A 25,802-nucleotide genomic window follows, 5' to 3' on the forward strand; every position below is an offset into this window, starting at 1 on the left:
CCAAAAATCTGCAAATAAAGTTTAATTATGGTGCATTTACGGCTTCAAAGTAGTTAGAACATGAACTGAGAGCAAATCAAGTGGTTGCGTTAAGCGACCGCGCTGTTGCATTCCTTAGCATTTCAATATTTTCAGAGAAGTGGAAGACGAGGTAAATCGTATCTACAGTGCTTTTTGAATGCAGCGTGAATGCAGCGCAGCGCTTCCCATTGACCAGGCATCCCTTCCGGTAGATGAGGTCAACTTTTCCCTAGATCCGCCATTTCAGTCCCGGAGTTTCTTGTTGCACATTAGTTTTGCATTTAATTGTTTGTCAGTTTAACGTTTAAGCTGTTAATTATTAGGTTTTGTGGTGCAACAGAAGTTCCGTCAACTTAAACGTATCAACATTACTCGTGGAAGTTGCAAAAATTGGGGTATTATACAGTTTTTTTTTTCAGGGGAGGCGTTAGTCTACCAAAGTTTTGTATGAGTTGCGGATAGGGAGAGGCGAAGGGGAAAGGCCTCAAGCCTCGGACAGGATTTCACAGCCATGGCCGGTAATTTTGATGCTGAAGACCGTGCTAGCTGGTACTGGGGAAAGCTAAGCCGCCAGGAAGCAGTTTCTCTTTTACAGGGACAGAGACATGGCGTTTTCCTGGTGAGAGACTCAATTACCAGCCCTGGTGACTACGTGCTGTCCGTATCAGAGAACTCCAAAGTGTCCCATTATATAATCAACAGCATCAGTAACAACCGGCAATCTGGCTCAGGTAACGTTGAATTGTTTATCACCTAGCTAGGTATTTGACCGCTAACGTTACACATGTTTACCAGATACTAACGTTAGTGTGTATTTTCATTTTAATTCTTGGTTGCTTTGATTTAGCTATCCCCGTAAGTTCCCTCTCTCTCGTGAAGCCACTCCAAACGCCCATTATGAATTGACTAATTTAACTTGATCTTAGGAAATCTGCAGATATTCCTGCCCTTTATCACAGAAGTTTAAGGAGTTTCTGTGTTTTGGGGAGGTACTGTCAAAGTCGGCATTCATATAATATAATAATATTCACTCTTTCGAACAAAAATGAAAACGTTTGCATGTGGTTTACGCTGCTGAGCACTACCGCCCACCGCGGTCTAACGTTAGCTAACTGCCTAGCTACTGTGTGTAGAATAGAAGAGTCGGTCTGAAATTTGACTGAAATATATGGTTTGCTTTATTGAGGCTTATCCTCGTGTATCCGATGTAACAATTGCACCTAAAAATTTAAAGGAAATCAACAGAAACGTGTAAAGATGTAAAAAGTGTGTAAGTTACTTTCTGTATTTGCAACGTATCGTTATATTGGTTACTTTTTAAATGGAGTTTGGTGTTACATTAACGATTAGCTAGCTATCAACAACCAATCAGACATTTACTTTTTCATGTCTTAGGGGTTGAGGCGGTGTTTTGTCCTAGTGTAAGCAGCAGGACGGTAGCCTATCGGTAGTGTGGTGAGCTAGGCTGCTGCTGCTACAGGGATTGAATGGAACTGGACAGACTGGCCTGTCACAACTGGATGATGACTGGCCAGATTGGTGTTTCTGGAATGTCTGGGATCCTACCCTGTTGCACATACATAGCCCTGCTTGCAGGTCTACCGCTGTGCTTGTACGTGTTTATGGCTGGTGTTCAATCCTTCTCCTTTCTGGGCTTCCTTAGCATTGGGCCATATTTTTTATCTTCCTATAGTAAATCCTTAAAAGTGGGCCATTATGGGTAGGAACAATACCAAGTTTTGGGTTCTGTTATTTATACTAGAATAAACTATGGTGCCAAATTTAAACAGAAACAAGCAGTATGATGTGCACCCCAGTGACGTTAAAATAACTATTTGCAGAGGCTACGCCTGCCACCGTCACTCCAACTGACTCAAATCAAATTTGAATTATTGGCTGAACATGTTGGCTAAAAATATCTATTGTTTACACTCAAATGTAAAACATGTCTCAAAATGATGTGGGCTACTGCCACTCCATTTGGTTACAATGTTTGATATGATTGGGTGATACTATTGTATAGATTTGTCAACCTATAAAGGTTTTGCTATGTTCTCTCAATTTTGCAAATCAATAAGCAGTATTGGATTTACAAGATTTTTGTATTAATGAGAAGAATTAACTTGGTCATACACTTAAACCACTGAATTACCCCAAACCAGACATTCCGGTTATTGTGTTTATAAATGGTTTCTCATTTGAGTTTCCAGAAGATTTACTATATGGTGATATAAAATTACATTAGCCCCAGTTAGGACTAATTTCTAGGGCCTTATCATCCCCTTAATCTAATAGTCTCTCCAAACACAGCACTCTATAGGATATTGTTGGACTTTTCAGTGAATAATTAATCCTGTTGCGAGCTGTGTAAAGACAAAGTTAGAGCAAGTCAGTGCTGCCAGTAATTGTGGCCCTTTTTGATTGAAGAAGGTTGGTGTTAATGTAATTGTTGGAATTGTTTGTTTCTGTCATGTTTCACCTTCAACAAACTAACATAGTCACCATTCCTCTGCCAGGTATGGCTCCTCCTCGGTTTCGGATTGGTGATCAGGAGTTTGAAGCGCTGCCGGCTCTGTTGGAGTTTTATAAGATCCACTACCTGGACACAACCACACTCATAGAGCCCATAAACAAGGCTAGGAACACAGGATTCATCAGCTCCCCCTCTGTTGGCGTCCCGCCGCAGCCCGAGGAGGCAGAGTTTGTACGGGCGCTATTTGACTTCCCTGGCAACGATGAGGAGGACCTCCCCTTCCGCAAAGGTGATATCCTGCGCGTGCTGGAAAAGCCCGAGGAGCAGTGGTGGAACGCTGCTAACCAGGAGGGCAGAGCCGGGATGATCCCTGTGCCCTACGTGGAGAAGTACCGACCTGCCTCGCCCACTGCTGCCGGCCTGGGCCCCCCTGTTGTGGGGACTGGACAAGGGGGGCAAGTTGGAGGGGTAGGGGGCAGCACAGACGGAACAGGGAGCCCTCAGGCAAATCCTCTGGGGGACCCAGGCCAGTACGCTCAGCCTGTGGCCAATGCCCAGCTCCCTAACTTACAGAATGGGCCCGTCTATGCTCGAGCCATTCAGAAGAGGGTGCCCAACGCCTACGACAAGACGGCACTCGCTCTGGAGGTAGCAATTCCACCCACCATTCTTTTTCTCCAAGGCTGTCCTTCTATTCACTGTTAACCTCTTTTTCCTCTCTGTTTTCTGTTTGCAAGTCTCAGCAGAGGCAGTGTAGATTGTCCCGATTGTTAATGGCTCACGCATGTGAGCATACACACAAAGTATCTTTACAGATGCAAGCTGACAGCGCACATGAAGACACTTATAGTGGAGATGGCACTATAGAGAAAGACAGACACAGCTCCTTTACAATAGCATCTCTTTATGTACACATCTCTTTATGGCCCATTGGATTAATGTGAGTGTTAACTTTGTACATTCATTACCACTGGAGCCCAGTGAAAGTAGTCAAATAAACAAGGTTCCCTCCGATTAGTAAACAAAATGCAAAAGAGTGGAGGTTAATATTGACAGTTTGACATGATCTGGTAGCCTAACAGTGTCACCATATCACACACACACACACACACACACACACACACACACTATTTACTGTGACCAGCTCGCTGTCAACAAGCTGATGATTAATGAGCCTAAGCTGCTAACACAACTCAAAGACTGGATTACAGCCGCTTAAGAATGAAGATTTTTATGCACATTCTTGTGAGTGGCCACCATGAAGTAATTTCAGCATGTGACCTCACAGTGGTACGTACAGTGGGTCTGTGGTAAACTGAGGGCTAGCTGCAGAAGAGTAGATTCAGAAGCTAAAGCTGAATTCAGTAAGATAATTCTACAGCTAAAATAAATCTAATCAATCTACACACATGGTACCAACTTTCAACACAGCAAGCTCTTGAATTCCTCAGCTGTTTGAGGCTTCTCAAGAAACACAGACGCCACCCCTGTGTTTGAAATAGCGAGTGGAATTGTGTATGTGTGTGCTGTGTGAGACAGAGCAGACCAGGTGGCATTACACTGTTTAGGAACCTCTGCCACTGTTAAAATAGGTCACAATATATTTGCGCAGCCTGCCAAAGTATAGGCGTGTGGGAAACACTGAGAGCAGTCAAGATTCACAGTACTGCACAAAATGCTCTCCCTGTAGATAAGGACTAGCAATTAAATCGTCATTTATTTTGAAATGAAATCCTGCTTCAAGCGTGTTGTCTGCAAAACAGTTGATAACCTGGAATTAAAACATTCTGTGAGTTTCATCGACTTGCTGTTATTTACATCTACCTCATCTGTTTTTAGTTTCTAACATTTCAATTCTCAATGAACTACTACATCAGACAGAACACTAATCCCTGTAAAATTGTCAAATTGTCACTGCAATCAGGACTTGACTGACATGGGATTTTGAAGGAGAATTAAATATTGTTGTCTGGGCTAAAGCTGCTGTAGCCTGTTCAGTGCACCATTACTTAGCTTTATCCATGAAACACAGCGACGGAAGAATGGCTGCAAAAACGGGGACGCTGCTGGACAGTTGTAAGTCAATTTACAACTCCTAAATCTGCAGTTTTCTTTGGTTGTGATGGGGGAAAAAATGTTAAATGCTTCTAGCAACCTGTACCACAGCTTCTGTCGCTTCTGTACACAACGTTGTTGGGATGGATGTGTCCCTCAAAACTAAATGATTAGGGCAAAACAAAATTGCCTCCCCTCCCCAAACAAAAATTGGCTGCCATGAACACAATGTCAGGCTGAATTAATCGTATAACAAATTGCAATTTAGTCTGATTATCAGGCTTAAGAGGCTGATATTTAAGCAAAAAAATATAAACATGTAGAACCGAAGTGAAGTGTAACTGTTCCTGTATATCAGTCAAACTGGGATGTCTAAATGTTGTTTTGCTGCAGTTATAAAGATGAAGATGGGTCAGTCAATTTCATGTCAATGTTCATCTTTCTGCAGGCTTGGTGGACTTTGAGTTAGACATTGAAGGACAATTCCGGCGCAAAATGAACCTAGGGGTTAATAACGTGTGCCGAGTCGACCGTTCTCTGGGACATGTTTTCATGCTAATTGAATGTGCAACCAGTAACATAGCTCAAGCCTGGCGTTCGTCTTTCGACTGGTCATGACTGTTTTCCTAAGATGGCGCCTGCTCGTATACGTGAACGCTACTGTCTTTATAATCTATCTTTTTAATAAACTCTGTACACTTACAAAGTTCCCAATGCTTCGGTTTACATGTAGGGACCCTCATTATGCTACAGTTGAAGTATGGTGATATTTTGAGCCTTGTTAGTGGTGTAGAAATAGCGATTTTGCCCCGACGACTAGCGTTATAAGCTAATCAGCGGTTTGCACTATCTTGTTAGAGACAAGAGACATTCGATTAGCATGAGAACATACCCCAGAGAACGGTAGACTCGGTACACATATGTTATTAACCCCTAGGTTTATTTTGCGCCGGAATTGTCCTTTAAGCTTGCTATGTTCAGCTTGCATGAACCTGCCAGTTAATAGAGAGCGGAGAGTCTGTGTGTGTTGCACCCCTGCATTTATCATTTCTCTGTCATTTCACAGGTGGGAGACATGGTACAAGTGACCAAGATCAACGTGAACGGCCAATGGGAGGGTGAGTGCAAGGGCAAACGAGGCCACTTTCCCTTCACCCACGTTCGACTGTTGGAACAACACCATCCCGATGACGAGAGCTGAGAAACAACGCCCTCCCATCACCTCGACAGTGTCCAGCACAGCCCTTCCCTTTCGGTCATTTTGTCATGCTCGGAAAGAAAAAAGATGTATACAAGCACACAGTATATGAACCTATGACCTCAACTGGTCAGGCACTACTGGCCCTGCCAACACAAGGCGTGTTGGGTGATATTGCCTACTGTCATTTTGAAAAGTTTACACTTAGGTCAGACTGATATCGGTTCCCCTAAATCACCTTCTTTCTTTTTTTTTTAAGTCAGCATTACACACTGCAATTGTTGGCTCCCTCTTGATTACTTTTCCGAAACCTGCAATTAATTATGTCTTGCATTCAGAAAGATAGCGGCATGTTTTGGTTTAGTATTTATGAATGTTACATTTTAAAGGAACCCACTTGTGTGTTGTCTTAACCAGAATCACATATTGATGATATTGATCATCAGCTTCATGTTAGCCTAGCTTGAATCCACAACTGCAAGCAGAGGGTAACCGGTTGGTAACCAGTTGGGCCTAACAGCCTCCCTCCCAAGCAGCGGTTAACCGGTTGGCCTAGCTGAGTCAAGAGAAAAGAATTGGACAACAACTTCTAATAACTCCAGAGCCGTTTTATTTACTTTTGTATGATGATTAGGTGTAGAATTGAGGCAGTGTTTTAAGGGGGCCTTCACACCTAACCGGCTCGGTTCAAACATGAAAATTCGGATCTCGGCCCTACTCCATGTATTTTAGCAGTTCTTCATTAAACAGCGAATGAAACGTAGCGACCACACAGTAATCACCGCCCCTGTAATGTTACAGCACAAGGCACCTCTTTTTTCTTCCCGTTTCTACCTATTGGGCATTATTAATAACACACAAGGTCCGTTTGCATTTTAAACTAATAATGTTGCCCGTGGAATTTAATTTCCCTTTGTGTCATGTAAGCGCTGATGATGCAGGATGACGGTCACGGTCCATATCACTTGATTTTTACAGCTTTTTGCTAGTTGGGTGTTGGAGCCATATCTCGATAGAAGCTAACCCTAAAATAATTGAATCTGATTTGAATAAAAGGCTTGGAGAGACAGTCAGTTGAAAAGTAATTACAATCACAATTTTTTTTTAAATGGACAGTATTGGCCACCAGTAACCGATATCAGTCAAACCCTAGTTTACACACCTCCAGCCCAGTATTGAAGTCTGCACAACTAATACGCTGCAGAGGCAACCCACTCTTCCCTTCCTGTGTTATCTGTGTATCCCCACCCACTACATTTGATTCATACAGAAGGGAAAAAGATTGATTGCGCACAGGAGACAAAACACTCGGCTTCTCTCCCAGAATCATGAATCGGTGAGTTTTTTTGTAACGCTAGACTGTGAACCTCGGAGTGAAACGAGCAAAGACTTTTCATGATGACTGTCTTGTGGAGAAGACGTCTTCACCTACTTATTACATCCCACACTACAAACCCAAGTCCTCTTTTTTTTTTTGTACTAAAAGTGGAAAATATTATGATAGGTTGACTATATATACACACACACTTTACATGCTAAATACTGTAAACATTTTTTTCATTCCTTATATTTGATTTTTTTTTTTTTTTTTTTTTTTTTTTAACTTTTTGTTACCAGAGACTGTACACCTATTATTATTTTATGTTCCTCGTTTAAAACACTATTCAGCGCCAACATGGATGACTTCAAATGCAGCATTGTGAAAGAACAAAATGAGCACCCTTTCAAATAGGGAGGAGAGATGCCCTGGGGATGTTTAGAAGATGAGAGGAGAAAGGTTTAGGGATTTTATTTTTTGTCTTCCAGCAGGGTTTGTATGACATTGTTATTCAGAGATGCTTTAGAGATCAAATCCACTTTAAAACACTAAATACGGTTGCATTTTTATGTTTAACTGGTAAAACAGACATGTCACTCTGTCATTTCTTGTGCCATGATTGACATCTTTTTATTGCTTCTCATCAGCTTTTTCCACATTGAACACACTTGCTATTATTACACATCAAGCTTTTTAAAACACTGATCATTATGTCAATATGAAAATAAACCATGAAATGGTTTATTGGTCATGGCTCATGGTCTATTACTGTAGGGATTTTGCTGTAAAATGTAAATTCCCAACATCGTTTTCTCAAAAGCAGCCAACTTGCAATGTCCTCCGAAGACCCTTGTTACTCTGGATAACCAGTAAACACTAATTAGGTGGCTTATACATGGTTGCAAAAATGTGGTAAACGGACCGATGTAACGCTGTTGCCAGTGACAATAACATGGTTTTTAAGGAAAAAATATCATCCTGTGGTCATAGTCTTATTACTCATGTGGTCTAGCGAACTGTGATTGCATTGTACCTTTTGCTCATGTGTCAACTTTCCCATGATGCATAAATGCAATGGATGCTTCTTGCATGCTGACAATGGTAAACTACAATATGAAGTGACAAATCCCAGCTGCACATCAAAGTTGTTTTTTGTTAGTCACCAGGGAGGATCTTCAGCTACTTCCTCTCTACCTCATGTTTTGCATTGGAAAAGATGAGTTTTGAGTCGGAATTTACTGGCCTGAAGCCTGAGGCACGATTGTTTTTGATATGTTAAAATGAACAACACACACCAAATGGTTTCCACAGCGCTTACATAAATACATTTTGTGCTTTCCAATTCACACGTTCATCAAAGCCCTACGGGTCAGATGTATGAAAGATACCTATGCACAAAAATCATTTATGTGTCACTTCCCAAACATATTTATAGTAAAGACTGTATGCTGAGGGGGTATATCTCGCACATACATCAAAACAGCATGTATGGTTTTCTTAAAGAAGCTAACTGACATAGTAAAGCAGAAATAAAAACATAAGCTGAGAATTGAAATCTAATGCACAGCATCATTTTAGGTTACTAGTCAATTTCACAAAGAGTGAATGACTTTTGCAGTCCAAACACCTACTGTATATAATATATGTAATCAAAGGCACACTTATTTCAATTCAATTAATTAATTGCATTTTCTGTATTTGTATGACCACACAGTTTCTCTTTAACCTACACAGACATTTATGCATCTGACCCCAGACATCCTGAAATGTGTTCTGAGTTTACAATGTGTTTATTAATTGTGAATATTTCCCTCCATTTATTGTTATTGATCAAATTTAAGGAAATTATTTTTTGTATGCTACATTAATGCCATATTTTTATTACCTTGATATGTTTATTAAGAATTTTGAGCCAAACCTGTGGCTCATTTACAGCCCTGTAAAAATAAATAAACACATGCAATAGTTTTAAGTCCCCATATTCCATGTTTCTTTGTTAAGGTGAAATATTTGAATTAAGTACATTCAGTGGTTAATGTGCTGATGAAAGTCAGCTGTGTAACTACATAATTCACTACTAGCACAGAGTGCCTGTAGAGCTACATGGGTATATAGGTGACCAATTAACACTAAATGACTGTTAGTGACAACAGTGCAATGGTAATGAAGTGTGCTGCTGCAAATGTGTGTCAGTAATTTTGAGGAAGTAGAATCCTTTAAAAAAAAAAAATCAAAACACTGCATCATGTCACATATTTTTTTAGGAATTTTAAATTATCTATTGTATAATTTGTAATGACAAACCCACAACAATACAAAATTCTAATCTGAAAATGCAAAATGCGATGTCATTGTCAAGTGTAGTTATTTTACATCATTTTACATTTATTGGATATAAAAAAAGAAAATGTTTTAATGGTGGCCGTGGCCACATTTTCCTGCAGTCATTCTGTACTGGTACCACTTATTTTTTAAAGGTTTTTGTAATTTGTTGTAATGCCTTTATGCAAAGTGTTCATTGAGTATTCCAGTCAGATGAATAGCACTGAACTCTCACTCATTGTTGCCTTTTAGAGAAAATATTCTCATTTCATAGTCATGACATTATTGTAACTGGGCTGTGCCACAGCAGTTAGTTGAAGACCAATGAATACTTAAAAACTGTTTTTTTAAACGATACCACTGATGATTCTACAATGTGCACCTTATCTCCTCTACAGCTCAAGAAAAAGCGCATCAAGTATCATCATGCCAAATGTTTAATTGTTCTTTTAGTTTTTTTTTTTTTTGCAATGATGATATATTTTTGTTTTTGTGCCATTTCACCCTTGCTTTAAAGAGGACCAAAACAAGCCAAAATAGGACTATTTTTTTAACGAGATTGTACAATGTGTCAAAATGTTATGAAAATATATTATTTGAAGTTAAAATTGACCTTTTTTTTAATTTCTGTAGCATGTAATGTGTTAATATACCTAGTCAATAAAAATATAACAAAGTATCAGTTTGGGATTTACATTGCTGTCTCTATATGGTGTGAAGTTATTCCATTTATAAAATTGTAGCTGTACATTATATATTGTAGTTAAAGGCAGAAATTAAAGGATTGGAAGAATAGTGATTTACAGCCTTGGGTTAATTTAAAATGTGTCTCTGGGTCCTGATTGTGGTTGAATTCTTCTGCATTCACATTACATTGTATACTGTACAGTATGTATAGCTATTTACTTCTAAAGATGTAGTTCCGAAATACAAGAGGGCAGTGTGACTAAGTTAAAAGGATGAAAAATAATGCTTTTTGTGCTTATATATATATATTTTTTAAAGAAATCATTGAAAATGTTAAATTTATATAATAATCGCTTCACACTGTATTTGTCATTGTTTGAATTGAGTTTGTTGGGGCAGTCTCGGGCATTGATGTATAATGTATTAGATTTCAGGGCGTGAGTGGTGTAGGCGTAGATGAACACTGCTTTTCAAAGTCAAGAATGCTTCCTTGGTAGGACGGGTCCTTCCATGTCGCGTCCTACAGAGGCTAGGCAAGACTCCTTGCTAGCATTCGGAGAACACTTGAAGAATAAAACAGGCTAGCGAGTGCGGGTCATTGCGTCATGGTCCCGCCTTCAATTCCGACTGCTGCGTGGGTTCCCGGATGGAGTAGCGTCGCCATTTTTACGCCAGTGCTACCGGTGTGTCTTCTGTTTAGCGGAGCGGCGGTGCTGTTGCTGATCCACCTCCAGGAATCACCGAGCAGTCGATAATCCTCCTTTTCCACTGGGAGGCCAAGAGCAGCCCCAACACCCGAGCACCATGGCGGATACAGGGGATTTAGTATACCAGGCAAAACTCGCCGAACAAGCGGAGAGATATGACGGTAAGACTTCGTATAAATAGTGGTCATTGCAGAATGCCTGGCCCCTCTTCCCCCCCTCAGTCTCCCTGCGCAGGGGGCTTGGAGACGCAGGTAGAACACTTCACATGGATTTGTTGGGTGGGAGACAAAATGGCGGAGATTTCTCCAGCCGAATGAATCAGTAAACGTTTTAATTAATTGTTTTCGTTTCAAAGGGAGGGTGAATTTTGCTTGGTGAAAAGCGTGCTTTGTCGAGCTAAGCTAGTCCATTGCCAGCGTCAGTTAACTAGCTAACAGTAGCTATCTAAATTGCTAACTAAGTTAGCAGGCTAGCCTTTCTTCAGCCCCGACACGCGTCACACAAAACTCAATTCAGAAATACAGCAAACGTCCACACCCCATCAAACATAACTTGCGCCTGCTCTGTTTCTGAATTAGCCGTTGGCATATTCAGGATCTAACGTTATATCTGATCCAACAAGCTGTAGCTTCAGTCCTAAAATATTTTAGAGAATTGTGCCAGTTAATGCTAACGAACCGCCCCCACCAAGTGTTTTTGGAATCAGAATACTGTATACTTACTGATCCCTTAGGGAAATTGTTCAGTTGCAGTTGCTCACAGTCAGATTCAAGGTAAGAGTAAGAAAAGAGTAACATAGCTACAGTGCAAGAAATACAAAAGTTAAAAGTAAAGTAAGATTAGGTTAAAAGATGTTGCTAAAACAATGACTTGTACAAATGTTGTAGTGCAGTGTGAACATAAACATAAAGACCCTCAATAAAGAACGTGACCCTCACAGTGCTTCCCGGTTTATCCAGGTGTGTTTAGCAGGTAGATGGTGACAGTTCCAGTCTGACAAACCAGTTAAAGCCAATGGACCACTTAAATTTGATATTGTGTTGCTTGCAAGCCCAATTAAGGAGTGAGTGACATTACTTTTCAACAGCTCGTTTAAGGTCTGAATTCGTGTTGTAGCAGGAAAAAAATCGGCAGATGTGCAAAAGTTTGCATTAAAGTTAAAACACTAATTGCACTGAGGCCAGTGTTGCCAACTCTTTTCCCATGAAAGTAGCTAGCACTAGCTCCCAGAATCGCTAAAAGTCGCACTTTGGTAGAGTTGGAAAATTATTCTTATTATTATTATTATTATTATTATTATTATTATTATTATTATTATTAACTTCTGGGATCAATAACTCATCAGCAAAACGTTACTGGCTGAATCTCAGTTCTCTTATCTGATAGCTCCTCTGTCCTTGGTTGAACCAGAAGTTGTTCTGGCTCTCCTTTGTTATGGCCATCTCAAAACACTTATTCCCATTAAAAATTCTTCAAAGCACCTGGCCAGTTATTAGTTTTGTAATATCCCCCCCTCCCCTCCCCTCCAACAGTCTCCAATGGGCATGGTTGCATTGTATTTTAGCTGTGCTGCAGATGTGTCAACCACGGCTCCTTTCTGTGCCCTGGTTTCTACATGTGTCTGGTCTATTTTTAAGTGTATTTAGAGACCCATGTGTCTTCGCAATGAGAAAAAAAGGATAATGCATTTTATGGGTTAAACGCTGTATAAATGAAAACAAGCCACTGGGTGCTATTTTTAGGGATGTTTCTCATTCTTGGGTTGAAGTGGGTGAGAGAAAGAGAGAGGCATACCTAACAAGATGCCTAGAAACAAGGAAAAATGAATAAAACAACACAGCACAGGCTGTTTTTAAATTGATAATTTTATGGTTTTGAGTGAACATTTGTGTCAGTGATGCAGCTGGAAAGTAAAAAAATTATCAGAAGGTACATTTGTATGTGCATTTTTCAATTTGCACCAAAAAAAATAAAGTTGTGCCAAAATGCCAGCTATCCAAAGGTCTTATCTCAGCTTGTCTGAGGTAGAAAAGTTGTCCCATTGATAAAGAGAAAAAATATGTTAAGGCTAATGTGTACTGTTTTTTTTTTTTTTTTTAGATTAGCAGTGGCATTGCAGTAGGGCCAGGTAATGTGAAAAAAATAATCAAATATCACAATAATCTTGACCAAATACCTCTAGCGATATTGTAGGGTTGACAATTGGTGCTTTCACAAAATATTTACACATGAGATTTGTGATAATCATCAATAAAGTGGATATAATGACTAAGTGGGTAAAGGTAAATAATAAAACAGTCTGGTGAATTCAGAAAATTACATCACTTTACCGAACGCAGCCTGTAAAACCAGGAAAAGATAACTAATTCTATATATTACGATATTTAAAATCTAAGACGATATCTAGTCTCATATCAGGATATCGATATATTATATTGCCCAGCCCTACATTGCAGTACTCGCTTCTACTTCTTCCAATGTAGACAAAAAACCTCTGGGTCTGGCTGCCCCTCACATTACATGGCTCCGTCAAATGGCTTCTCTAAAGTTACACAAATGCCTCCTTGGCTCTTAGCAGCAGGGAAAAAAATGATCTGTCACATCTACTGATGCTCAATTAATAGGCTATGTAATATATAGATACATGAAGAGGACTGCTTTTTATTGCATTGACTACACAAAGTACAGTTTTGTAGATTGACTTGATTATTATTTTTTTGGATCTTAAGAATTGGTGTCCAAAGAGGGGTTATTGAAGTCCAATTTGATCAGTTCAATAAATCTGTAGAGCTTGTAACGCTGATATGCATTTTTAACAAGCACAAAGAGGTCATTGAGTGTATTCAAGTGCAGGCCGGGCTCGAGGGTAAAGTGATCAAAGCAGCATAGTGCTCCTCTTGGCTTGAAACCATCGTGTATCAGGTTTCCCCAGCATGCTGCACTGACGCTGCCCAGTTTTTAATGTAGTGAGTCCCCGGGATGCATAGGTGGTCATTTTGAGTGGGTCCCAGTCCTTTAATTAACTTTTTTCACCATCCTTCCGAAACTATCCCAGAATATAATCTAAGCTCTTTAAATGAATTTTAAGATTTTTTGTCCCTCTACATTATGATTTAATTAAAATCATTCAAAGTGACCTTAACATAAAATATCATACAAAGGAGGCCCAGATGATCAATCATCAACCTTTTTTGTGAAAAGTTGACACTAGAGGTGTCAGTCACACTCTACTCTTGCATTGCCAGACCTTCCTCCACAGCGCTGCGGAGGAAGGTCTGGCTAGTCCCAAAAGAAGAGCAAAGAGATGAAGCGAGAGTTTAATGGCGCTTACCCACTGCTAGTACCAGTTCTACTCGGCTTGCTGGCCGCTGCCACTCGCTCTCTCTTTCTCTTCATCCCTAACGTTGTAGCCTACTCTGGCTCAAATGAATAGCCTACATATGGTCATCGAACTATAACAACCTTATCGACATTGTCGAAATCATTTAAATATTAAGCCATTACATAGAAAATCTTTTAGATAACAGGAGCCTGTAATTTCTGTAGCCTACTCCGTAACAACAGACTACCTGGACGCCTTTTTCTCGTCTCTCTCCACACCGCTGTCTTCTGACTTTTGCGCTTTCCCCTTTAGACGCTAACATGGCGGTTGAGCGTTTTTAAGATTTCCACTCTGGAGGGTGGTTTCACTTTTTTGCGTTTTTTTTTAAGACCCAAAAACGCTATCGGTGTATAAACAAAAGGCACATCCGATAAAATATTTTTTCGTTTTCCCCCGTGAGCATCATCGTGTAAACAGGGCCTTAGTACCACCTCATGCGTGAGGCGAGCATGGCTGGTCGTCATAGCGCCGCCGCAGGAAACTGCCGTGACCTAACGCGACACACACGCAGACCGTCGAAGGTGTGTTGTTTTTGATTCTCGGCATGTGGCTGTTGCCACCATGGATGTATTGCCACAGCCAGAAGACCACCGCTGGCTAAACTATTTTAAATGGCGGGCTTGTTCAGGACACCCCCGTCTGTCGCTAGCAATGATGACGCAGTGATTAGTGACGATTCTCTCCGACCCATCAGTTGATTGCAGGTTTTCACCTCACCTTTTGGTATCGCCTCAGCTCGCTTGGAACCTCGACGGAGGTGATACTAGTACCAGGTACTTTTTTTCATAATGGAAAAACCAAAAAGGCGAGTCGAGCAGGTACCATGTAATGGGAAAACGGCAAAGGCGACTTTGCTTTGTTCTTACAGGACAAAGTCACCTATTGTTACAGAAACTCCTCAACAGCTCAGTGCTTGTGTTTTCGTTTTTTACCTTCATAGTGTTTAAAACTTTTTCTCTTGCAGTGATGTTTCCTGTTTACAGTAACGTTAACGGGACTCTCACGCCGCGATACGGACTGACGAGTCTGATCTCCGGTTACACGATTGTCCACCGCAGGGTGACGACGGGTTGCTTTTCTCCAAAAGTTGACTCGGTTTAAATTTTTTTGCTGCAGGCATTTAAAGCAGCCATATTATGCTCACTTTCAGGTTCATAATTGTATTTTAAGGTTGTACCAGAATAGGTTTACATGGTTTAATTTTCAAAAAACACCATATTTTAGTTGTACTGCACCGCTCTCTCTCACTGCTGCAGAGCCTCTTTTCACCTGGTCTCTGTTTTAGAGTGAGACCTCTTTTCTTCTTCTGTACTATTTTTGATTGCACTTGCACATGTGCAGTAGCTCAGATGTAGATCATGTCAGCTAGCTAGCTCCATAGACCGTAAAAGAAAGGCTGTTTCTACAACTTCAGTCAGTTACAAGGCAGGATTAGCTGGGAGACTTCTAAATGAGGGTGCACATGTAAGTAGTTCTTTTGTAGATTATGGTGAACTTGTGTGTGTTGTAGCAGTGCTTTGCTATTGAGAACGAGGTAGCATGCTAACGCTACGAGCTAATGTTGCGGTTAGCCTGCTTGTTTCGGCTTGTGCCGTCACAAGCCGTGCCGATTTTGAACAGCTCACCCAGAGACTGAAGGCAGGACACATTCAGAAACCGTATCTCACTCTAAACAGCATGGGTGGATTTTTTTTCAAAGTTTGTATGTGTGTGGAAGCACCAGAGACACAACATAACATCCCAAATCCCAGAAAAAGTGATTTTTTTTCATAATATGGGCACTTTGAAAGAAATGGAACACACCGTGTGCGTGAATGCTCAGCCAGCGCCTCACCAGAGCATTAGCGTTACGAGCGATCGTACTATCTTTACCTTTTATCATTAAGCAGCTTAATCCCCACAAAACACCACAGTAAATTTCAGCCTGCGTGCACGTTTAAAAAACAACTAATATACGAATCCCAAAATTTAAAATTGAATACCTACCCATTGAACCAATATCCGGATCCAGCCCTAACTAACACACATTAATACGCAGTTTATGATGCATTTAACTCACCAAGTGATGAGTCGACGAAGCTACCTCAACCTCTCAAAGGCTGGAGGAACTGCAAGCGATAATTCATATTTTCCTGTAACCTCGATGAAGGGAATATTTAATAATCGTTTTTGATTGTGCAATTATCCTAAAAAGGCAGATGGTCAGTTTACCCCCAGGTGGCTTCCCTCATACACTCACTCACCTCAATGTCGGGCCACAGGAAGACTTTTTCTGTCATATTTTCAGGTCCCTTTGACATAGATGCATTCTTACAATTTCATTTGAAAGGAGACATTTTGAAATATATATAACAACAACAACATGGAGGAATTTGGAGGTGAGAAGGAGGATTTTTTATTTGATGTGGGACTTGATTGGGAGCCAGTGAAGGTGGATGAGGGTTGGGGTTGTGTGCTGCCAGGTCTTGGTGTGGGTGAGCACCCTGGCGGCAGAGTTTTGGACATACTGGCGCCGGTCTAGGGTTTTATTGGGGACCCCAGACAGGACTCATTGCAGTAGTTCAAACGCGAGGTAATGGAAAGCATTAACAATGTAGCAGTAACGGGGAACATATAGCGTGTGTCCCCTGGAGGCAAGGAGGTTTACTGCGTCATTTCGGATTTGAATGCGTTAGAGACGCAGGACGCGTACCTAGCAACATATCACTGATTAGGGTTGGGTACCATTCACGTTTGTTCTCACACAGTATTCAGATTGTGGGGGCTTAAGAAGCCCATGCCCTAATGCCATATGTTTCCCTGTGTCTTTCAGAAATGGTAGAGTCAATGAAGAACGTGGCCAGTATGGACGTGGAGCTGACAGTGGAGGAAAGGAACTTGCTGTCGGTAGCATACAAGAACGTGATCGGAGCCAGAAGAGCTTCCTGGAGGATAATCAGTAGCCTGGAACAGAAAGAAGAAAACAAAGGCGGAGAAGACAAACTAAAGATGATCCGGGAATACAGGAAAACGGTCAGATGTGTTGTAAACTTAAATTTTTGACTTAATTGTGATTAAATGTTCATCTTATGCAGGTGCGTTTAGGGCTGTGCGGTATATAGATTTTTTTGACTTGCGTCTTATATCGCTATATTTTTAAACAACGTATGGAATTAGACAATACCGTTTTAAATCGATATAGCTTCCGCGCAACCCAGAGTGTATTTGACTTTGAGTCTCAGCTCAGTTGAATTGTATTGTTTCAGCTTTGAATTGCAGCTGAATATCCAAAGGAAACTTTGACCCAGCACCTGTAAGGTTTTGACAACAGTGTTTGTGTGTGTTTTGGTCTGCAGGTTGAGAAAGAGCTGAAATCAATCTGCAACGACATTCTGGATGTACTGGACAAACACCTAATTTTAGCTGCAACCACGGGAGAATCTAAGGTTTTCTACTACAAAATGTACGCATCTTATAAGTGTGTGTGTGTGTATTTATTTCTGTAACGCATGATTTGTTCTTTCTAAACTTTACATATTAAGGTCAGGCACACGTACAGTTTGGTTTGACTAGGTATCAGTCACAGGCGTAATTACATTATTTTCCGATTTATTATTCCCCACCAGCACTAACATTACCAAATAAAGAAAACGCAAAACAAAGTGTATTGGTTTTCACCTTAACTAGGCTGGCAGGAATGTGATTTTGCGGGTTTTTTACCGGGATATACAATAGAATGGATTTCTCCCTTGTTTAATCAGAATGCAGGTTGCTGCATACCTCTGTTCACATGCATCTCACCTCTTTCCAATCTGCAAATTTCCTGGCAATTATCAATATGTGTCTATCTGAGCTACTTCCTGTTAGAGTTACAGTACAACGGTTCCTAAGTCGATCCCTAAAGGTGCTGGCACACAAGAAGATTGTCGGCATGGTCGCCCGTCGGCTCATTTTCTGTAACCTATGTAGCTAAGTAGACGTCCAGCCGCGGCGGGCTCCTTTCTCTTCCCCATCACAGGAGACTTCTTTGCCGGGGAAACGCTGTTTTGTTGTATGTAGTATAGCAATAGTTTTTGTATATCCTGTTTCCCTTTTTGAATGACAAATAGATTGCTGGCATGGAGATTTGTTTTCTCTCACGCAGGCGCCGAACGTACGTGCTAGTTGCCCATGGACTGTAGTTTTTGTGGTGTGTTTAAGTGCCACTTTTTGGCCAAGACACAGGCGATGTGAGGCGACATCACAGTCGGCCTTCGTCGACACTAGTTGTGTCAACACCTTAACCAAGCTAAAAAAGCATAGATGCTAGGTGGAGATTTTCTGTGTGTAGTTATGTCTTACGTGTACATGTACAGAAGTACCTTATTGGTCCGAATATAAGCCGGGGTTTTCTGCTAGAAAAAAGTCTGAAGAGGTGGGGTTGTCTTATAATCGGGGTCTAGACTTTCAGCTGTTCAAGTCGCAGAATGTAAGGGTCGTCACATGTTTGAACAGCCAATAGAGAAGTCAGATATAAACTATAGAAATAAAAATGATCCATAATCCATTTTATTTTAATGTTACAAACAGCTGGTCGAAAAAGCAGAGCCTCAACGAGGGCCCGAAAGCACGGTAACATTATATGGTGGAGAGAGATAGAGACTGACTGGAGAGAGAGAGAGAGAGCCCAGCGCCACTAGACCAAAGCCGTGACTCCGAGAAATAAAACGTGTTTTTGCCGATTCATCACTAGAAGTGTAACCGTAGCAATTATCTCACTATCACTAACGTTCTCCACATTCATACATACACGAAACAAATGATGTATCCAGCTACAAAAAGCCTGGAAGTCGGAAGTAGAACGGAAGTACAACCAGGCGTTGTCATGGTGATGTTACACCGTCTAAAAATGCAAACAGCCAGAGAAAATCTTACCGTGGTCCTCAAAGCAGATTGACAGGAGTCTTATGTGTCATTCAGCTGAAGGCCTTTGACATTTTTACCTTGAATTTTACACTTTCATCTAAAAAGATATTGAATATATTTTATTTAAAATGTTAACAGCTGTGTTTTTATTAGAATTATTTTCAAATAAAATGTATTTTCTTTATGAAAACAATATTTGGCTTTTATGAAGTATTTTTCCAAAAATGAGTCTTGAAAAAGGGGGGGGTTGTCTTATAATCAGGGTCGTCTTACATTCGGACCAATACAGTATTTTACGGAATGTCCAAAATGTCTTCTTCATCTTACCCAAAGTTTGCACTCTGGGTTTGAAGAAATGGATTAATCCAGAGCAGTGTCCCATTTTAAAATGTTCCATAAAGTGGTCAGTGAAGTTTAGGTGTGATGGCTGAGCAGGGATTGTGACTTTGCGGGGAAAATAGAGGCATTAATAATAACAATTTAAAAAAAGTGTTTGCTGTTACAGGTCATTTATGATCATCAGATGGAAAATTACAGTTTCAGAAACATTTAAAAGTTACATATAGTAACTTTAAAGTTGCAAACCAAGCATTGATAATTGTTGGAAAACCAACAGCTCTTTTGTTAGGTGGCTCGGTATTAAGCAATATAAATATTAAAAGGCTTGTTCAGCATCACAGGTGTGTTTATTGTAGAGGTGCAACAGTTCATGTACTTGTCCCAAACTGCACGGATGTTTAATTCATACTGCTGGTTTGTTAATGCACTTGCTTATTTGTCAAATGTGACTTTACCGATCACTGCTCTGGACCCTTAACTGTTGCTATAATGTGTTTGTAATGCCCATGTGTGAAAGCAGGTATGTATCTGACTTTGTTGTTCCCTCTGCTCAGGAAGGGAGATTACCACAGGTACCTGGCAGAGTTTGCCACAGGCAACGACAGGAAGGAGGCGGCAGAGAACAGTTTGGTTGCATACAAAGCTGCTAGTGACATCGCCATGATCGAACTCCCCCCAACGCACCCCATTCGCCTGGGATTGGCCCTTAACTTTTCAGTTTTCTATTATGAAATCCTCAACTCGCCAGACCGAGCTTGCAAGTAGGTGTGATCATTTAATGTTGTCTAACTGGTATTCCCTACTTTGAAGGATTCGATTTTTCTCTAACTTAATTTATTTTTTCTTTTATTGAACAGGTTTAATTTTCTATTAAGGTTGTTACTTTTTGGGCCATAAAAAGTACAAAAATCCCAATTCCAGGCACACACTATATGTGGGTTGAAAAACTTAAAGAATGTATATCATCAGAATGAAACCACTGTGTGTAACGTAAAAGGGGTTGCTCGAGTGCCAGAATCGTGGAGAGGTATTACCTGTGTTTATCAGCAAAGGTCCTTTGCAACTAATGCAGTTTGCCATTTTGGTCGTTTGGTAAATTAAATCCACATTTCAACAACTTTTCCTTTCTGCTGCGGCTCAAATCCCGCATGAAAAGAAATTGTGTTCCAGCAGTCGGATCCAGTTTGTGATTCTCCAGAAACCTTCCGTCTCAAAACCAGTCCTGAAAGGGAACGGATTGTTTCCATCCATAGTTATTTCCACCTGTTAACTGGATGTATTGTCCTGCATCCTCTCTGCTGACAGGTTGGCGAAGGAAGCGTTTGACAATGCCATTGCAGAACTGGATACGCTGAGTGAGGACTGCTATAAGGACTCAACACTTATCATGCAGTTGCTACGTGACAACTTGACACTATGGACCTCAGACGTGCAGGGAGATGGTAAGAGAGCCATTCCTTTCTTCACAGGGCGTTGGCTATAGTTGCTAGAATATACAGCATCTATTAGTATTATCTCAGAGTTAATTTCTGGGTGATACTGACTGATGATTGGGTCCTAACTATCGCCATCACTTCTTACTTTTTGACAGATCTTGTATTTTTAAGCTGACTTGTTCATTCATATTGCCCCTGATTTCCTTTGTTTGCCACTATGAGATACTTGTCTTTAAGTGCTTAGGCTGATGCATCAAAAAGCATCTAGAAAACGGAACTACCAAACGTTTTCTCTAACCTTTCCCCTCATCACATTGATTTCTCTAAAGTCAGAAGGCCTCTCCTACTTTCTCTCTCATGCTCGGTACTCACGCACTGCTCTGACTTCTCATCTCTCCCTCGTTCTTCTGTAGATTAAGGACAGCCCTCTTCCATCACTCTTCAATTATAGAAGTGTATTTTGTAAGTCATTCCTCCTGTCTCCTGTCCTCCGACCTCAAGCTATCTTTCCTGTTTGACCACCCTGACATCCTCCACTAACATCCTCACATTACAAAGCCCAGCCTTGTTGAATGTTTTGGAGTGAGAGGAGATGGTAGCCTCTGTTGCCCTGTCTGCCCACAGCTCTGAAGGACTACAGAGCTGCACTTATTTACATTGTATTCTTTTCTTTTTCACCTGTCCTCCAACGTTTTCTGCACGAATGGAACTAGAGTGCTCTGTGATTTATTGTCTTCAGGGTGTCCGCAAGTCAGTAAAAGTCTAAATCATGCTAGGTTGTGTTTAAAACTCCCGGGATTAGTTTCAACAGCCCTAATCTGAGGCTTCAGCGTCTTACAACTTTTGATTGGCTTCTTTTGGCCGATTACAGAGCCATTAAAATGCACGTTACTCGATCAGTAAACCTAGTTCTTTGTTGCGACAAAAATGAGGGAGCCATGTTTTATTTATTTTTTAATGACAGCCCTAGTACACATTTTGTCTTTCCCAGTCCGTTCTTAAAGTTTGTCTCTAACCTGGTCTCAGTCCGCAATACTGGTGACATGCAACGGTCTTGAGCTTGTGGGGGAAATGGTGTTTGTTAAACGCTGCTAACAACAGAAATTTTATGATATTGCATCATTTACAATCCCTGTCTGCACAAATGTATTGACCCTCCGAACATACTGTTGCTTTAAGGTACTGTTCCGGAGCTGGATTTTTTAATTAAATGTCAGTAAATTAACCACGGGGTTCTAAGGAGATTGGAAGTTGAGGATTCACCTCTGCTCTCTATTAAAAAAAGGTACCTTGTGAGTCCATGGTTTACATTTAATTGGGAAATGTGAGCAGAAACATCACTTTCACCACCATGGTGGGAAGAGATTGTGATTCCAGCCTTAACATATAGACTGAAAGAACCTGCGGACACCCTGCCCCCTCACCATGCATGTCAGTATCACTGTACACAGCCCGCTTGGGTATTACAGCAGATTCTGCCTGGGCGAGGCAGAGTTTGAAAACCTGTGAACGTAGCTTATTAAAGTGTGATATAACAGATACACTGCAGTAACCGCATGTGAGGCTGCTGCTCTATCTCCTGTGGCTTTCTCACATCCCAGTTAGCTGTGGCGCTAATGAGCACTGTGACGGTTTCTATTTCAATCATGATGGATTCTCAAGCCTTTGTTATTTGTGCCTCTTAATTCTTCATTACACGGATGGCTGTGCCGTCTCTATGGTAACCTTTCCAAGTAACCAGTAGTACAGGTTCACAAGGCATTTTACCCCCTCTGTAAATCTGACCGTGGCTTGTTTTAAAGGCACTATGAACTCTTGCTCACTGGCCTGCATGTAGACACAATCGGTGGTAATCATTCTAGTATACTTCTAAATGTTGGGGTTGTTTGTTGCATGATTGACTGATGCACATATTTCTGAGCTGATCCCAATCATTTCTAATGGAACGATCTTCTTTCAGTAATGTTCACTAACCAGAATTTCAGGTAACTTTTTCAAAATGTGCAAAAATCCTATAGCTATATCCTGTGTTTGAGAGAGGGGAATATTATCTGCTTAATGTTTAGAATAATAACCCTGTCTACATCAGTTCTATACTTAATACTAAAACGGTATACTATATAGCAATGCTGGCACATACTTATTTTGGCAGTTAATATACAATAAATTAATTTATTTAACCGTTTTGTGGTGATGATGAAATATACAAAGTTGTACCGGTAGATGCCAGTCAAACTCAATTTGAAACACTTCTTAAAAAAGGGGCCACGGTCTACATGTTTCTCCTTTTTTCGCCCTTAGTAAACATTGGTTTGGGATCAGGATGTTGTATGAAATGGCACAAACTCACAAACCTTAGTGAAAATTAACTTGGTCTCTAAAACACAAATTGCACTTTCTGGACCCAAATAATCAGAGAAACCATTAGTCAATCGACATAAAATTAATCTGTAACTATTCTGACAATCAGTTCGTTTATTTTCTCAATTTAAAATGCTCAACAGTCTGTAGTTCCAGCTTGTCAGTAGTTTTGATGCTGTTCTTTATCTCGTGTTGGTAAATTCATTTCATGCAATGACTCTATTATCTTGTTTTAACGGTGTATGTCATTAGCACGTGTTTATATTTCAATTGAGTCCCGCCGAGGGACTTTAGATAAGAATTAGTTCTAAGATAAAGTCCAAATGGCAACGTTGATGTTGAATGTTGTCCATTGTCCCTTTTTTAAAAGAAAATCTAATTTAAAACAAAAGTGCGTAAAGTATTTCCACAAGGTCTAATGGATGTTTAAGAGAGAAGACACACCAGCCCGATAATCGGGCGTCGGGCCGTCTGGCGAGGTCCGTGACTCGAGTCTGTTCTGTGTGTCCCGTGCCGTCGGCCGTCCGAGGAGCCGTCGGCATTCATTTTGGCCGACCCGACATGTTCAGTCGGGAGACAGGGCAGTCGGGACTCACCCAGAAATGGGGAGCGGATGAGCCTCTCAAAATCTGACAAATCTTTAAAACTGACCTTTGTCAATCTGAAATGAAGACAGATTCAGAAACTGCACGGCCTATTTCTCGCTTAAAATGTTTTCAGAAACACATTTCGGTGAACTATTTTAGTACAATATGAGATTGTATTCTGAACAAGCCGCCATGACAGTCTGTGAATTTCCGGAGAAAAAAGAACCACGTGACGCGTTCGTCCCATCAGCTGCCGGTTCTCATTTTCTGGTAAATGATCAGACTGTTAATGGAAACAATACAGAGCAGCGCCGCCTGCTGCTATGGAGACGTATTACGTTTCACGCACGCGCAGAGCGTACGCTCAAGTCGGCGTCGCCTCAGTGTGTTCGGAGGCATTTTTTGGACCTCGGGACCCGACTGATCAGTCCGACTGGCTTTTCTGCCGACGGTCGCCCCGTCTGGCTGGTGTGTCAGGGCCTTAACAGTCTGAGTCCAAACTGAAGATGCTATTGCATTGAATTATGGGAAATTGACTAAAGGCCAAGATTAACTGTCTCTGCTGTCTCAGATTTGACCCTTCTTTTTAATCTGCCTCTCACAAGCCCCTGTTCAGTCTAATCCACGTAATCCAGCAACTAATGTAGTGAGGAACTGTTTATGATAAGATAATGATAATAGAAATAAAAATGAATCAGCCCTCAATAATATGCCCTGTGTTATAACCGCAAGAGAAATGCAATATGCTCCTCTGAAACTGGGAACTAGGCTCTCTGCTGAGCTTCTCCCAGCTGATCATTCATCATCCGCCACATTTAGCTGCCTCTGAAACATTTCTAATTGAGTGTGCAGAGATAACATCGTTTTATGTTCCTGTCGTTCTCTCAGGTGAAGAACCGAACACAGGAGCAGTGCCAGATGCACCGGTGGGGGAAGAGACCCAGTGAGACTGAACAACACAAGACAAGACAAGCCCTCCTCCTCCTCCTGTCCCCAGCACTAGCTCCTGTCCCCAGCCACAGTTTTTTAACTGGGTTTATACTGCAGCCCACACTCTATTTCTACCTTTCCCTCTATTTCTACCCATCTGTACCCACCCTTTCTCCTCATATGCATGTCATGCCCCAATCCCCTCAGGGCCCGCTCAGGTCTCCATTTCCACCTCCCAGGAGTTTTACCATATTTTTGATGACTCATTTTGCAAGCCTGTGCCCTTTAAGGTTCAAGTCCTCCTTTTACCGTTTTATTTTGCTTGACTTGCTTTACTTTACTGTATCGTCTGTTGCCAAGTACACCTGCCTGTATTTGTAACACACATGTACAAGAGTTTATTTAAACCCAATACTTTGCTGTTCATCTTTTTTTCTGTTTGTGTGTTTATGAACATTATATTGTCCATGCTTCTGTCAGTCAGTTTTGAAATCTTTCAGTTTGCAAATTGAGGAAAATAAGACGGTGATGGAAGATTTAAAAGGGGTGTGTTAAAGCTTTTAGGAAGAACTAAGTGCCCTCTTTACTTTGTGGTTACCAAACCCATCAATAGGTCTTTTTTTTTTTTTTTTTTAAATGAAAAATAGCAGAATGTCCCCCTTCTCCGAGCATCACTCTGACTTCTATTCTTGTCCACTCTCGGACCAAGCATTGTGCTGCGAGGCTGTAGCGCTTTTGCTAATGGCAGATAGTTAGGTAATGGCTTTTTAGCAGACAAAATGTGTGTGCGTGGGAGGGGAATGCTCAACACTCTTGATTGTAATGTAATGCAGTTTTGCATTGGCACCATATTTAAAAAAAAAAAAAAAAAAAAAAGGGTTTGGGAAATAGAGGCCTGCTGTATCTTTACTCCCCTGAATCTTTTTGGTGTCCTCAACTCTCTTTCCGACTCCTCATTTCCTTCCTTCTGTTCAGTATGTGTAACGTGAATCTGATTTGTACTACTGGATATTCTCACCAGAGCCACAAGTACCATCTGTATTCTTACTGAAACACAGCATGGAATTAACATTAAACTTCAAACTGAAAAATGTTAAATTAA

At 40.9% G+C, this 25,802-nt stretch overlaps 2 protein-coding genes across 3 annotated transcripts; both read left to right on the forward strand.

The window, feature by feature from the left end:
* Positions 1-164: 164 nt before the first annotated feature.
* LOC116056025 (adapter molecule crk-like) lies at positions 165-10,066 on the forward strand. The gene is made up of 3 exons (XM_031308142.2): positions 165-752; positions 2,538-3,142; positions 5,616-10,066. Exons 1-3 carry the CDS (start codon positions 533-535, stop codon positions 5,748-5,750), a joined length of 960 nt encoding a protein of 319 aa, XP_031164002.1. The 5' UTR covers positions 165-532; the 3' UTR covers positions 5,751-10,066.
* A 604-nt stretch (positions 10,067-10,670) lies between these two features.
* LOC116056030 (14-3-3 protein epsilon) lies at positions 10,671-25,802 on the forward strand. 2 transcript variants are annotated; one of them, XM_031308148.2, is made up of 7 exons: positions 10,671-10,942; positions 16,976-17,175; positions 17,499-17,605; positions 19,941-20,147; positions 20,692-20,828; positions 21,236-21,284; positions 24,659-25,802. In XM_031308148.2, exons 1-6 carry the CDS (start codon positions 10,879-10,881, stop codon positions 21,238-21,240), a joined length of 720 nt encoding a protein of 239 aa, XP_031164008.1. In that variant the 5' UTR covers positions 10,671-10,878; the 3' UTR covers positions 21,241-21,284; positions 24,659-25,802. The 2 variants fall into 2 exon arrangements, with proteins under 2 accessions (XP_031164008.1, XP_031164007.1); XM_031308147.2 differs by lacking the exon at positions 21,236-21,284.

This window comes from Sander lucioperca, chromosome 13, assembly GCF_008315115.2.
Source record: "Sander lucioperca isolate FBNREF2018 chromosome 13, SLUC_FBN_1.2, whole genome shotgun sequence".
Classification (NCBI taxonomy): domain Eukaryota; kingdom Metazoa; phylum Chordata; class Actinopteri; order Perciformes; family Percidae; genus Sander; species Sander lucioperca.